At 44.3% G+C, this 14154-nt stretch overlaps 1 protein-coding gene across 2 annotated transcripts in view; it reads left to right on the top strand.

Moving 5' to 3' along the window:
• The window catches only part of ncor2 (nuclear receptor corepressor 2), a 67690-nt gene that overhangs the window by 48595 nt on the left and 4941 nt on the right, over positions 1-14154 (top strand). Inside the window, exons 20-43 of one of the 2 annotated variants that reach the window (XM_053869930.1) lie at positions 34-451; positions 1788-1908; positions 2758-3013; positions 3450-3608; positions 3767-3882; positions 3977-4061; positions 4162-4263; positions 4504-4607; positions 5522-5657; positions 6360-6503; positions 6579-6671; positions 7727-7929; positions 8011-8353; positions 8869-9060; positions 9137-9385; positions 9530-9625; positions 9718-9933; positions 10182-10371; positions 10451-10935; positions 12752-12882; positions 13220-13413; positions 13488-13622; positions 13768-13910; positions 13994-14047. In XM_053869930.1, the coding sequence (XP_053725905.1) occupies positions 34-451; positions 1788-1908; positions 2758-3013; positions 3450-3608; positions 3767-3882; positions 3977-4061; positions 4162-4263; positions 4504-4607; positions 5522-5657; positions 6360-6503; positions 6579-6671; positions 7727-7929; positions 8011-8353; positions 8869-9060; positions 9137-9385; positions 9530-9625; positions 9718-9933; positions 10182-10371; positions 10451-10935; positions 12752-12882; positions 13220-13413; positions 13488-13622; positions 13768-13910; positions 13994-14047 (4365 nt within the window). Of the gene's footprint in view, positions 1-33; positions 452-1787; positions 1909-2757; positions 3014-3449; positions 3609-3766; positions 3883-3976; positions 4062-4161; positions 4264-4503; positions 4608-5521; positions 5658-6359; positions 6504-6578; positions 6672-7726; positions 7930-8010; positions 8354-8868; positions 9061-9136; positions 9386-9472; positions 9626-9717; positions 9934-10181; positions 10372-10450; positions 10936-12751; positions 12883-13219; positions 13414-13487; positions 13623-13767; positions 13911-13993; positions 14048-14154 lie in introns of both variants that reach the window. The other variant, XM_053869929.1, reaches the window with a different exon arrangement.

Genomic DNA, 14154 nt, shown 5'->3' with positions numbered 1-14154 from the left:
CTAACTGAACTGTGTCTTTCGTTGCTCTGCCAGGTGGCGCCAACAACAGCTCTGACACAGAGAGTCTGCCCTCGCCGCATTCATCGGAGGATAGCAAGGCTAAGGAGGAAGGTTCAGCCAGGTCCAAAGGCAGCGGGGACAAGGAGGTAGCTGGATCCGACGCGGGCCAAGCTGGAGAGGGGAAAGCCTCTGTGAAGGAGGATGGGGAGATGCTGGTCAAGGAGGAAATAAAAACTGAAAGTGGGGAAAATAATAAGGAGCAGATCCCGCCGCAGCCAACCACTGATTCTGCCGACAAAAAACCTCAGACTGTGGACGGCGAGGAAGGAAAGAGTTCTAAGAGCTCTAAAAAGGAACATGGGGCTAAAACAGGATCCCATGGAGACAGTGACTCGAGTGCAACTTGCAGTGCCGATGAAGTGGAGGAGACAGAAGCTACAGAGAAGAACAGGTGAGCGATAACTGTTAGGTTTCTTGTTGTCATGAAAAGTATCACGACTAATTCTTTCCATTGTGTAGGTTTTGCCACATTAATTTTCCCATGTCCGAACATTAAAGCAAACAAAGTTTGTGAATGCAGTGGCTACTTAGTGGAGAGAATGTACTCTGAAATGGTTATCTATGTCATTGATTAATTCCTGGAATACCATGGCCCTGGGATTTGTTTTGCTGCTACTGATAAAATGCAGATAAGAATGCCTTCTTGCCGCTCAGTAGACCCATTTGGAACAGTTTTTTTCTACATCGTCCACAACAGTTTTAGCTAAATGAATACAAGCTCACACTTGCATCTGCAGGGACTGTTTTAAGAGGAACTTTATGGTTAATTACACGACATTAAGGTTCGGCTGTGATGTCACAGTCCACTCATTCAGTTCAGTCAGACAAGTTATAAGCCTCCCAGTCAGCTGGCTGGTCAGCTGACCCCTCTGATTCGCCGATCCCTCTGAGAGTATTTATGCTGCAAAACCGTCTCAGCCTTCAGTTTCACATTAGCACAGGGCCAACTTTGACCCACTTCCTCCCATGTAATCTTTTAGCGTGAATCAATCTGTTTGGGTTATCATTGACCTAATACACAGGATGAAGCACAAGTCCTGACCCGAAGTCTGTAACTCCTGCTGTTTCTTATCAAGCAAATACTATGTCAATAAGATATTGCATTTCTTATCATGAAGTCAATTTGCCAGTATATGTTTTATATGGTCTAATTGAATGGAGGCGATGTTTGGCCGACTCCTTCGAGGAACCCACTGGTGTCACTTTTCGAGTTGCTGTGTGTGGCTGGAGAAATTCACGCGAGCGGATGAGGCCAGACGAAATGGGTGTCAAAGTGCGTGGGTGGGGTGATTAGTCTTGTTTGCTCGTTATTTGTTCAATTTTTTTTTTCCATGACAGCCGACTGCATGTACTGGCAGAGCCGAGGAAAATGCTACCCTCTCTGCCAAAGCAAACAAAGAGTGTGTGTGCTTGTGATTGTCCATGTATGCACAAACGTTTCTTTACTTATCTTAAATTGTGCTGCACAGCATATAGTGTTTGTCCTCGGCAAATGTTCGTCATACAGTTAGCCTTTTATAGTCGCTTGACTTTCCACGGACTCCATAAACACACATCCCACACAGACACAAACGGCACAAACTTTTTTTTGGCGAATCATTTGTTTTATGATGTCAAAGCCTGCATCTCACTGTTTCATTTTTAGTGCAGATCTATTTTTTTTTCCTCACCCCAGCAGGTAAAGTTTTTACCTCAAAATTGCTGATGACACTTTTCTCTTGTTTCAGGATTACTTCTCCACGGCCAAGTTTACTCAACTACACCCATGACGGGGTCACATCCTCCCCGCTGCAGAAGCCATTGGACCTCAAGCAGCTTAAACAGAGGGCAGCCGCGATACCACCTATAGTGAGTCATTTGTCTTTGAGCTTTGCTGTTTACACTTATAATTGCTTCCATTTCTGCAGAATGCTGATGACCTGAGGCCGAGAGTTTTTTTCTGAGGGTGTAGTTCGCATATTTGTGCCAAAACATTTTGGTTGTTTCTGCCTTAAGAAAACCTGCTTTAGCACTTGTGTGGAACATGATAAATCGGTAGGGAATGGCTTGGGCCAAGAGGGGCATTACGACGTCATCATGGTCGGCCAAATCAAATTAAGGAACTAGGCTGATTTTTAAAAACTGCTGTTTGTATTTCTATGCTAATGTTGTTCTTCTCACTTAGCTGTTCGCAAGAAGACAGTAAGAAAACCACAAAACATTAAACAAGTGGGAATCTCAGGATGCTAGCCAGGCTTATTTCTAATTTATGGTTTATACATTATTTCATAAACTGGGTAAAATCACCAACAGGTAACTGGTGCTCCTGATGCGGAACATACATGATGCTTTGACACTGAAAAATGACAATTAATTGTTTCTTTATTCACAAAAATCTTTACTTATTTTTCAAGGCTAAATGGTGGTGTGTTTATTGCATTGCATTATGATCTTTATCGCTGACAGAGGCAGGACAGGATATCTGCTTGAATACACGAGCAGCGTGTAAAATTGCAATATCATATTTGAACAAGATAAAAGGAGTGAAATGGATTGATTGCTCTGTGGAAAAGCAATGAGATGGATCCATTAGGGAAACCAAACCTTAATGAAAATCTGTTCACCATTTAAGGAAGATTGTGATGAGCCATATGCCTGTGTCTCATTGAAAAGGTTGGCGATTTCTTGTTTATCTATTCCTTCTCATCTTATCTTTAGGTGATGGACGCATCGGCACAAGGCAGTCAGCGAGGGGGCGGTGTGAGGTCGGTGTTGCCACCCCACGCTCTGGCACTGTATCAGCAGCAGATCACAATGGCACATGGCGAGTCATCCCAGGAGGTCAAACAGCAGCTTTCTGGATCAGCCGCCAAACAGCAGTCGTACAACCAGCAGGCTGAAAGAGATAGGGAGGCTCTTCATAGCAGCAGCCCCCGAGTCCGCACACGTAGTCCACCCGGCAGTGAGAAAGACGGTATGTTATCGCCAGCTAGCGAGTGACTGAACCCAACACCCAAATAGTTCCCAACAGTCATTCAAAGAGGACATAAAGGTTATTGTTGGTTACTGAAATGATGAAGTAAATGTGTTCTGTGATAAGATGCTTGAGCAGTGGGTGAACTAGATAGAACTACATATTTCTAACCTTGCATCCATGTCCTCCTGCGTTTCTGGGACGGTGCAGGGTACAGAACTGATAAATGTTCACCCATCACTACTGACCCAGAAGAGAATTCACTTAATTTCAGAGGACTTTCTCTCTGACTTTTGGGTTTGAGTATTAGAAAGTGTGGCAGCCACAGACTTGGTCGCTCTTGAACTTGAAATAACAACACTTAATTCGCGCTATCAAGAAATTCATAGAACAAGCAACAAATCTACATCAGATTGTTTCCTGTGTGCTTTTGCAGAAAAGCCCCGCTCATTCTCTCCGCACGGTGAAGTCAAGAAACAGTCAGCAGATGACCTTAGATCCTCGAACATGGGTCGGTCAGTTCTTTCTCCATATCCCATATCTCCCAGGGACATGGCCAAAATCAATCATGAACAGCATCTGCTCCACTTCAGCTGTAAGTCATCACTCGCTCATCAAACACCCAGCTCTGAAAAAGATCTTTGTACTTTCACATCAGGGTTCACTAGCTTCTCTGCATTTTATTTTGTTTTTATTATTGAAATCAAAGTATTGACGATCCAAGTAAAGCAACCTTGCTGTCATTCCTTTCAGCGTTCCCACATTCTGGTCACCCACAAGACAGTCGACCGGCAGCAGTACGGCCTCTCATGATGCCGGAGCCACCTCCTCTGATCTCCTCAAGCAAGCCAGGGGGCTCCATAACGCAGGTAAAGCAGCACCCTGGGCCAAAATGTATTTTGATTTCAGTGCTTTAGCAACAAAAAACTGACTCATAAAATCTCTTTGTTCATGTCTGGTTAGGGAACCCCAGTGCAGTTGCACAGCCCAGCTCATGGTTTAGACCATGGCAAGATGGGACTGTCATGGATGGATCAGAGAAAACTTGGCAAGTACTTTTTTTTCATGAATATGAAATCATGACTCGTGTGTTTATATCAATAACATAATAATGTATTAATCAGTAATATTTTTCCTTTTCTTCACAGGTGGTCCTTTCCCTGTGGTAAAGCAGGAACAGCTCTCTCCTCGCAGCTTGTCCTCTCAAGCCGACAACCTGTCGACTGCGGGGCATCATGATGCTGGAAGAGGTGAGATGTCTCATAATCATGTACTCACAATCTGTGTTGTAAACACAGGAATCGAGGTGAAATTATCACTTGAATAGCCAATTTTTTAAGCTAGTGAACACACACCATTACTGGATTCATAGTCGATTGAATGTATGCATCAGTGGTGTCTTCACTGTGTTTTTATCCTCAACAGTTATTCAACGGAGCTGTGTGTCTCCTGCCTCACACTGGTTTCTAATGTTGCCTTTGGTCTTTCAGTTTCCATTCCTGCTGTTCAGGGAGGCAGTATCACTAAAGGCATACCTGGGACCAGAATGCATCCAGACTCCTCATTCTCCTACCGAGGGGGCTCTATAACTCAGGTGAGTTCTGAGCCATGGTCCTCCGTGAACCGCCATTTTAAGAGTAGATTTAATTCAGTGAGGATTATACTGAATACTTACTTTAAAAGTAATTTGTGACTGAACTGTTTTTCCAAAACGGTAGATAAAATGTGAAATATTTTTGTGTACTTAAACAAATTTACTTCACGTTTTTCTTGAGCCAATCGAAGAAAGACAGATTAACTGTTCTGAATTTAATTCTATATTCTTATTTTGAAGCTAAAATGCGAAAACATCAGATCTGTGTTGGGTCATGATGCTCGTTGTCTGTGTCGCAGTGACATAACCGCCGCTCTGAGTGGTCCTCATCACCTTAGCAACTGGTACATGGTGTACTTCACCTGCTCTCTCTTCTATTTATAATCTATTAGTAATGACTCTAATGTTGCTTCAAATCTACAAACATGATGCGGCAGTATTTCCATGAGTTCATTCTTACTTAAGTATAAATTGAGATGATTTTGTTTACCCGACAACTTTAAACATATCAGTGTGAACCTGAAGTGAGATTTCTGGGTGGCTGCTACTACACTTTCTTTTACTGCCCACCCACTGCACACGTCACTTCAATAAGCTATCAACAAGTGACTCATATTCGGAGTTGGAGTGATGTGATGCAGCATAGAACAAAAGTCCTTGTTGTCTCATGACTGTTGCTAAGCGAGTTCACTAGTGCTTCCCCTGAGAGTGCTCCAGCGTTTCAAAGGGTGTATTTCATGGTATTGTTTTATCCTCCTGCCTCTCACACTGCTTAAACAAATGACTCTCTTTGTTGTTGAATTCATGTGCGGCATGAGTAGTGAGCACTTGATGCTGAGATAATCAGGCTCTTCAGAAGTGTCTTGCCCGCTCTTTCCGTGTACTGTAAATGTGTGTGTTTCTCGTCACAACAGGGGACACCTGCTGACGTGCTGTATAAGGGAACAATCACTCGACTGATCACGGAGGAGAGCGTAAGCCGAGCAGAGAGGGAACGAGAAGGTCATGTGGTCTACGAGGGACTAAGTGGACACATTCTCACATACGATCGTGAGTACTTCAAATAGGCTCCAGGCACTTTCTCATGTCCAGTGATTATTTCATTGTAGCTTGTCAATGTCCCTGGCAACATTAAAAAAAACTGTCATCTTCTGACACAATTGGAAATCACAATGGAAAACGAACAAATTTATCAGTGTATTTATGTAAGGTAACCGAAACAGGTCCAAGTGTGATATGGGATGGAAAGTAGTTCCTTGTTTCACTTCCTCCACGAGAGCCATAAATTGATATGGAAAGGGGGAAATAGATAACTGGTGGGAACATAATTTAAAACCTGGTTATTTATGTAGTGACCTCAGTTGCGTTCATCTCATCAGTAACTGTAACGGCGCTTACGATGAACTCACATTAACCATCTTTAGTCTGTAGTCCTGCCTAAATGATGAGGTAATCTGATTTTTTTTCCCCCTGGAACTTTCTCAGTTCTTTCTCTGCCATGGTTTGGTCAACCACCCTTCTTTGTTAATATGTTCTCTCACAGGGGTCACAAATGATCTCTTTTCTACATTCAATGCGTTTCAGATGTGCTCAAAATAGTTGGCAGCAATTCACACAGTTGAACTATGATACATTAGATCTCGCCTTTCCACCCAATAATCCCCAAGCCCCTTCACTGCAGATTAACATTCCTTCGTGCAAATCAAACTTGTTGAGTAATATCCCAAACGTCACGCTCCCTGTGCCTTCTAGGCCCTCCTTCTCAGACACCTAAAGATGAGGACCGTGGACAGTCGGGGGAAATTCTTGGTCTTAAACGTCCCTATGATGTAATGGAAGGTGGGATCTCCAGAGGACTGCCTATGAGGGACTCACTGTCTGCTGCCAATTGCGAAGGTACTAACATTTTGAAGCCAGTGTATCTGGTAATTATTCCCCTTTTCACTTAAAATATACTTCCTCCTACCTCAGGTCTGATTGGTCGAGCCATGCCTCATGACAGGGACAGTCCTCGACACGCGTCTTACAAAGATGCTCACCACATCCGCGGTTCCATCTCACAAGGTAGGCTCAACTCTGAATTGTTTTTAGCCTGCAGTCACAAATGGACCTTCATGTTAACTTATGACTGACTCATATTAAATCAGCCTATGTTGCACTCAACCAATTGCATATTTTTGTATTAAGGGATAATAAATGACAGGTCTCATTTTCTCATACTAAAAAAAAAAAAATCACTATTTTATTTGTTTATTATGGCCATTATTTGTTTATTTTGTTTGTTTATTATTTTCTTTGTATACTACTTTTTTCTCTCCTCTTCTTAGGTGTACTTCTACTTGGATATCTTTTAATCTTTATTACTTGGCAACACATATTATCTGTTACTGTCCTGTCAACATATTTGTTACGGTGTTAGTTGAAGCCTTCAGTACTTCTGCAAGCGTCCCATGTTTCGTGTGACCTCAGAAGCTGAGTAGCTGAGTTTGACAGGTGATGAGGTGTGAACAGATGACTGGTTGCTGAATATTGTGTCCATCTGTTTCTCCTATAACGTCTGCTCTGCAGCGACCAGGCCCTATCGAAATTGGAGATGGCTATAACTCTTTGCTCATTTGTCACTTATTGGGCTGTGGGTCTGTAGACTGGTCATGTTTGACCCTCGTCTAGAGACAGTAACTATGGGTACATTTGAACTTTTTGAAAGAAGAAGCTCTGGTAACTCAAGATTGTTTTCAATGGGAAGACTAAAGGCACTCTTTTCTAATCTATTATCATGTGCATGGTTTGCCGAGTGACCTTATGGTATTGACATTGATTCCCAATTCTTCACAGTGCAAACCAGTTTAGCACCTGTGGGATGTGGTCGTGATTTATGTTGCAATCACCACACAATTGAGAGGATTTCGTGGACCAACAGCACTTTATAGAAAAAGTTCTGTGTTGTCAAACGCTGTCTCAGCTGTGGTCATGACTTTATATCTACTGTAGTCGTGTGTTGGCTTTTTTCTTGTTCAAATGCAACACTTCATCATACGAGAATTTGATTTGTCATTGTCACCAGTCCATTCACATAGATTAGAATGTGCTGCATTCTTGACTTTTCCATCTGGTTTCAGGTATTCCCCGGCATCTGGACCATCAGGACGGCTACCTGAGGAGGGAGGCCAAGCAGATGAAGAGAGAAGGCTCGCCAACACGTGGGACAGGCTCTCTGTCTGACCCATTAAAGAGCAGAGAGGCCATGGTGCCAACAGTAAAGGAGGGTGGCCGCTCCATACATATCATTCCCCCGGATGAGCTCAGACTGCCATCTAAGGAGGTGATTTTTACATCAGAGTAACTGTACATTTCCATAACTCTGGTTTTAAATACGTAGTTAACCCCTGTTAATGTGCTTTAGGGAACGGCCATGAAGCAGGAGGCTGGTCCTGGAAAACGTCACGACGTACGCTCGATTATCGCCAGTTCTCCACGGTCCTATCACAACGCACCTTCTCACATGGACATGCGCGGTGAGAGAGGTCGTTATGAAGAGACCCCCAAAGGTCGGCCCAGCGCAGTGGTCAGCTCCGCTAGTTCCATACCTCGCTCTTCTCCTCTGACCCTGGGATCAGACCCGGGTGGCAAGGCACATCACAGTCCTGTGGGTTATGATGAGAAAGGCGCTTTGAGGACATCGTACCCTGGACCGTCGCACCGTGGCTCACCTTTGTCCAGAGAGTCAGGCCAAAGGCAGCATGAAGGTGAGTACTTGCAAGGTTCTTTTCATAAAATGAGGTGGGAACCTACCCTACTTTAAACCGGAGAAGAATTTATAAATACAATCTGTAATTATTCATTGTACTTACTTGATACAACAATGTTAATGTTGTTTTATTGTTTGTTTAAAATTTAACAGAGGTCTTAATTTGCAACTATATGTGTTATGTTCACATGTACTGTATACCTGCATCATATTTGTCAACAAAAAGCCAGTCTGTTCTAAACCTATATGTGAGACACAAGTGTGTTATTGTTGTCTGTTGACATCAGACGGACCTATTCTTGCTGTTTTCTTCATTTAATACAGACACTTTTGACTTCTAGCGTTTCTATCTAGTAGTTACTACAGCCCTATAACAAGATCTTTCTTTTGCATGAGGGGACAGTACTTATCATCAATTTAAAGTATGTTTGTGTTGGCCAAACATAACATAGATGGCTACAGTGTCGGTATCACAATTCGCTTCACATCACTGAAACTTTTCATTATTTTTAGGTTCTGGCAAAAAAGATTCCCAGGAGCGCAAAGCCACCCCAACTCCCAGGGACATGAGTGCCACCAAGTCTCCGCTCCCCGTGGATCAGCAGACATACGAGCGTCTGCTGCTCGGAGCTGCAGATGTTTATCGGCAAATTCCTCTACCGTTCGATCCTGCTACTCTACCCCGAGGAATCCCCATAGATCCAGGTACGAACTGCAAAATATTGTCAGTCTGATTAAACTATTTTTTGATTCTTAACTTTTTTTTCCTCTTTCCATTTAGCCTACTACCTTCAGCGCCATCTAGCCTCGAACCCAGCCTACCCTCACCCCTACCCCTACCTCATCCGGGGCTTCCCGGACACTGCAGCTCTCGAAAACCGCCAGACGATTCTCAACGACTACATCACATCTCAGCAAATGCATCAGTGGCCTGCTCCAGCTGCAATGGCTGCCCAGCGCACTGACATGCTGAGGGGTCTCACTCCGCGTGACCAGCCCCTACCTATGCCCTACTCTCCAGCTCCACGTGGTAAGATAAAAACCCGTCACGTACTGTTATTCACATTGTGGTTTAAATTCCAGTCACCACCGATATGTGCTTTTATCCCCCCTGTAGGCATCATCGATCTATCTCAGGTGCCCCACTTACCTGTCCTGGTCCCTCCCTCTGCAGGGACAGCAGGCTCCCCAATGGACCGCATCCCTTACATCCCAGGGGGAAGTGCCACCTTCCCAGGCAGACCATATCCTACCTCTCCCATCTCCCCAGGTACAGTGAACCTCCCATTGGGTAACAGCTTTGGAAAGGTCAACTCTTATTATTCTAAATATTATTTTATTTATTTCTTTTTAATTTCCTAGTTGGGTCTTCGCACATAAGCAAAATGCAAGCTTCTTCGGAGCGTGAACGTGAAAGAGACCGTGAACGTGATAGAGAACGTGACCGGGAGAGGGATCGAGAACGGGAGAGGGACCGGGAGAGAGAACGCGATCGTGAGCGTGAGAGGGATCGAGACCGTGACAGAGAAAAGGGAGGGTCTCTTGGAAATGTGGAGCATGCCCCAATCTGGCGACCAGGTGCGTAACGCTTCTTATTTTACATCATTAGTAAGTAAAGCACTTCTTTAATATGCATGTATTGTTTAAGGAAATTATTCTGTGTGGATTTGACAATAAATTGCTGAATATTTGTCATTAATAGAGTATTTGAACTATTTATTTCTGGATAATACACAGTTCTGGAGTACACTACTCTCCAACTACTGATCCAAGTCCCAATTTGATGAAACTAGGCCTCTTCTTATTGATCGAATTGATTTTTTCAGGTACCGAGCACAGCTTGGCTAGCAGCAGCAGCAGCAGCAACATTGTGCGACCTTCCTCACAAACGTACAGCCATCAGCATTCCCCGGTGTCCCCTCGTAATCAGGAGACTGTGCAGCAGAGGCCGAGTGTCCTGCACAACACGGGCGGCAAGAGTCTCCCCGTTGACCACTCCAGCGCCTCAGTCCTACGGTCAGTCTTCTTCAATGATATTCCTGAAGGAGTTTTGCTCAAAACAAATTTTCAACTTGGATTATTTTGTCGCCAGCAGATCCACACCTTCTGCGTCATCGCGCTACCCAAACTATCCCGGACAATTTCAGAGGACCGGCGTGCCCCCCGAGGCCTATCAAGCCGTTATGGACTCCAAAGAGCCGAGTCGTGAAGGAAGCAAAAGCAGAGGGAGTCAACACAAACACACACAGGACCTACATGGTTCCGCTGGAAAACCCGACCCCAAGCTGTCAAGCCCAAGCCCAGGCGGAATGTACCCTGGCTCCTACCCCTCCTCTGCTGTCCGGCCGCACCTGCTGCCTTCTCAGTCGGATAACCCTCCCAGTCGCGGTGAAGGTGGTACACCTAGTAGGGAAAAGACTCAAAACAAACCGATGTCCATTCAGGAACAAGAGCTCCGAGCACTCGGTAAGACAACCATGACTGCGGCCAACTTCATAAACGCAATTATTATGCGTCAAATTTCTTGTGAAACGGGGATGGCAGAGACGGGCTCGCTCGTTCCCAACGGCGCCACTGATGGTAAGATGCTCTGGATCCCAGGGTCCCCCTTATTCCCCAGACCCTCCCCTGTCACCTGTGGCCTATTGCACGCTGTGGTGGTTATCAAATCAGTGCAATTCATTGACAATTCCTTTTATTTTTTTTCTTTTTGCTGTAATTCTTATCTAATTTTTTTTTAAAACTTAAAGTCCACCCTGGGTGCCCTCGATGACTGTAAAACATTTTTTGAAGTTTGGCCCCCAAATTTACTGCTCAGATTCATTGATTAAATCCTAAAATTCAAAGCACTTATTATGGATTCTGATGGTGGAGAAGAGAAACATCCGCGGTGTCCTTTAAGGTTTCATTCCATTTCATGAAAAGAGGAAAAATAATAATTTGCTTCGTATTTTTGTTTTCATTTTCTTAGATCTCTTGTGGCACCCCTCCTCTCCCTTATTCGGCTGTAAAATGTCAGGATTTCTGGTCCTGTAGTAAATCACAAAATCCAGATCTACAGATCATCTACTTCCTGTATTTTCAACACCTCCTGCAGCACAGCTTGTTCCTCACAACGTCTGTGCTCTCACCCCCATTAATTGATCTTTATTTTAGTAATGTCCTCTCCAAATGTCCACCTGTTTAATGCATAACAACCACCAAACTCACTCCCTGGGATCCCAGAGAGCACTGGTGTGTCTACAAGGGTTGATGGAGTTACTCATTCAGCCATTGAGGGAGAGGGGAGTACTACAGGCTTCAGACATGAATATTTCTGCATGTACCTGTTTATCGCTCACTATAATCTCTACTGATATGTTTATTTTATTTATGCTATGTAGAGAAAAGGTTGATGTTCCTGTTGCACCTTGCTCTTCAAATGATTCAAAATGCACCACAGATAGTGGAGCAAGCTATAAAAAGCTCAACCCAGAGTCTCTGCTGTCATTAGTTGTAAATTACGGGAACCCTCTCAGTCAGTTTAATCTGTCTCTCAAGCTGTGGCAAATTCTGGTTGTTGTATCCAAAACAGTGCAACAATCTAAGGTTAAAGCAGTTAGCAAAACTCTTAATATTCTTGCAACTAGTGTGGGTATGAGTTGGAGTAGCTATCGCCGACTTTCAAATCATCAATACCATTTCTGCTTGCATTACGATCTTGTCAAATCCGTCTCAGACCACTGACATTTCGTATGTTGACCTGAATGGAACCCTGCCAGGGGTTCTGCTTGCAAATGTAATCAGCTGAAACAGGTTTACTGGGAAAGCAAGGAGGTCTGTCATGAGGCAAATATTTAGCTGCTCAACAGGAGTGCCCTTTAGCGGGAGAGACCCATGTCATGTACACAAAGCCAACAGGGCTGCACACAGCTCCACTCTGGCCATGGGAACTCCTCAGACTTCCTCTCCTCAACCATGGCTGACTTTCATCACCATGGAAACTGTGTAGCCCTGGAGCTCTGGCTGGCAGTCAACAGAGATTGAATTCATGCCGAATATTAAACTTAAAAAAGTTGCTCATTTTCAGCATACATAGCTTCTATAAATGAAAAATGGATGCAATCAATCCAAAATTTTCTTCTTTGTGAAGAGATTGAGTTGGTTATCGTCATTTATTTCACTGAAATGACAGCATGGCTTCTACTCTTGAACGATTCTTTAAATAATTCATTCCCTTTATAATTCCTCTGCGAGTCGTATTTGGCATTCCAATCTTCCTTCAATATCTCTGCTATGACCTACTTGCACGAAAACTAACTTTGACCGGCGTGTTGTTTCTCTCTCTCTCTCTCTCTCTCTGTCTGTCTGCGTGTGTGTGTGTGCGTGCGGTGTTTGATTGGGCTTTGACTTTCAGCTCAGCAGAAGGCGGAGCCTCTCGGTCTGTACGGCCCGCCGTCCGAGGACAGACTGTCTCCTACTCAACAGCCGCCTTCTCCCTGCGTCAAAGGCAGTCAGAGAGTGGTCACTCTGGCTCAGCACATCAGTGTAAGTTTGTTTGCTTATGACAACGTCAGTTTTGGTTCAAAATGGTCAGATGGTTCTGAATGAGTAGTGACATTAGCATTTGCTTACTTTTAATTCAGTGGTGACTTGGGTTGGATCTCCACAGAGTAACAGTGACCTTTAGTGAGTGAAAAGGCGCAAAATATGTCACCAAATCTCCTTGGTCATGTTTCATTATAGGTTATGACATTGTATAATTTATTAGTAATATAATAAGAATAATAATTCATTCGCTGTCGACTTTACTGGTCAGTGGGCCGGTTTATTAAATCCTCAGTGTGGTTTCTGTCAAATGAAATAATGATATTTCCGTTGACAGGAGGTGATCACTAAAGATTACACTAGGCAAAGTCAACAGCAACAGCAGCAGCAACAGCAGCAAGGCTATCATGGTTCTCCCGTCCTGGACTTGACCCGTCCACCCAGTGCCTCCCAGCCTCCGCCCAACCCGCAGGATTCTGTCCAAGTGTCCCGCTATCAAGATGGTATTGGTGGGGAACGTAACCGAGACAGGTGAGAGTGGAACCCAACTACAGACAAAAAAACAAGGAGTGCAAGTCTAACTTTTTTTTTTGCCCCCCGTCCAGGTCCCCTCCTCAGTCCAAGACGTCACCCACAAGTGTTTCGAATGACTGCATTGAGCCGGTGTCTCCTGCTGCAGCCAACTCTGAGCCAGAAGTGCAGGGAGGAGCCTCGTACCCGACCGAGCAGGGGGAGCAGGGGTGAGATGCTTCCTGTTCACATAGTCTGCTGTACTGACAAGATCTATGGGGCATCATGAAGGGATTTTAAAGCCTTCACGTTTTGTCACATTCAATTATAATCCAGATGAGTTTGTTTATTGACCTTTCCTCTGTCCTGCCACAGAACGGGCTCTCGTTCTCCCCCCAACGCCTCGCAGCCTCCAGCTTTCTTCAGCAAGATGACAGAGAGCACGTCAGCCATCGTCAGGAACCAGAAACAGGAGATGATCAAGAAGAGGACTGTGGTTGGAAATGAAGGGGATTTCAGTGAGTTCCAGCAAAACCATCAGTGTTGCATGTTATTCAATTAGATTTCCAGAGTTTCAATGTGTTGCTAAATTCACTTTCAGACGCTGGCCAGCCGGGGACAGAGATCTTCAACATGCCTGCGTCGACGACCTCAGGTCAGTGTGTGTGTGTGAAAAGTTTGATTTGTGATTGATGAAGACTGGCACAAAAACTCCACAGGTTGGCAATGTACTGATAATCACAAAAGCTGACTAAATTACTA

The sequence above is a fragment of the Synchiropus splendidus genome, chromosome 7 (assembly GCF_027744825.2).
Source record: "Synchiropus splendidus isolate RoL2022-P1 chromosome 7, RoL_Sspl_1.0, whole genome shotgun sequence".
NCBI classification, from domain to species: Eukaryota; Metazoa; Chordata; class Actinopteri; order Syngnathiformes; family Callionymidae; genus Synchiropus; species Synchiropus splendidus.
This window is presented reverse-complemented; position numbering and strand designations above follow the sequence as displayed.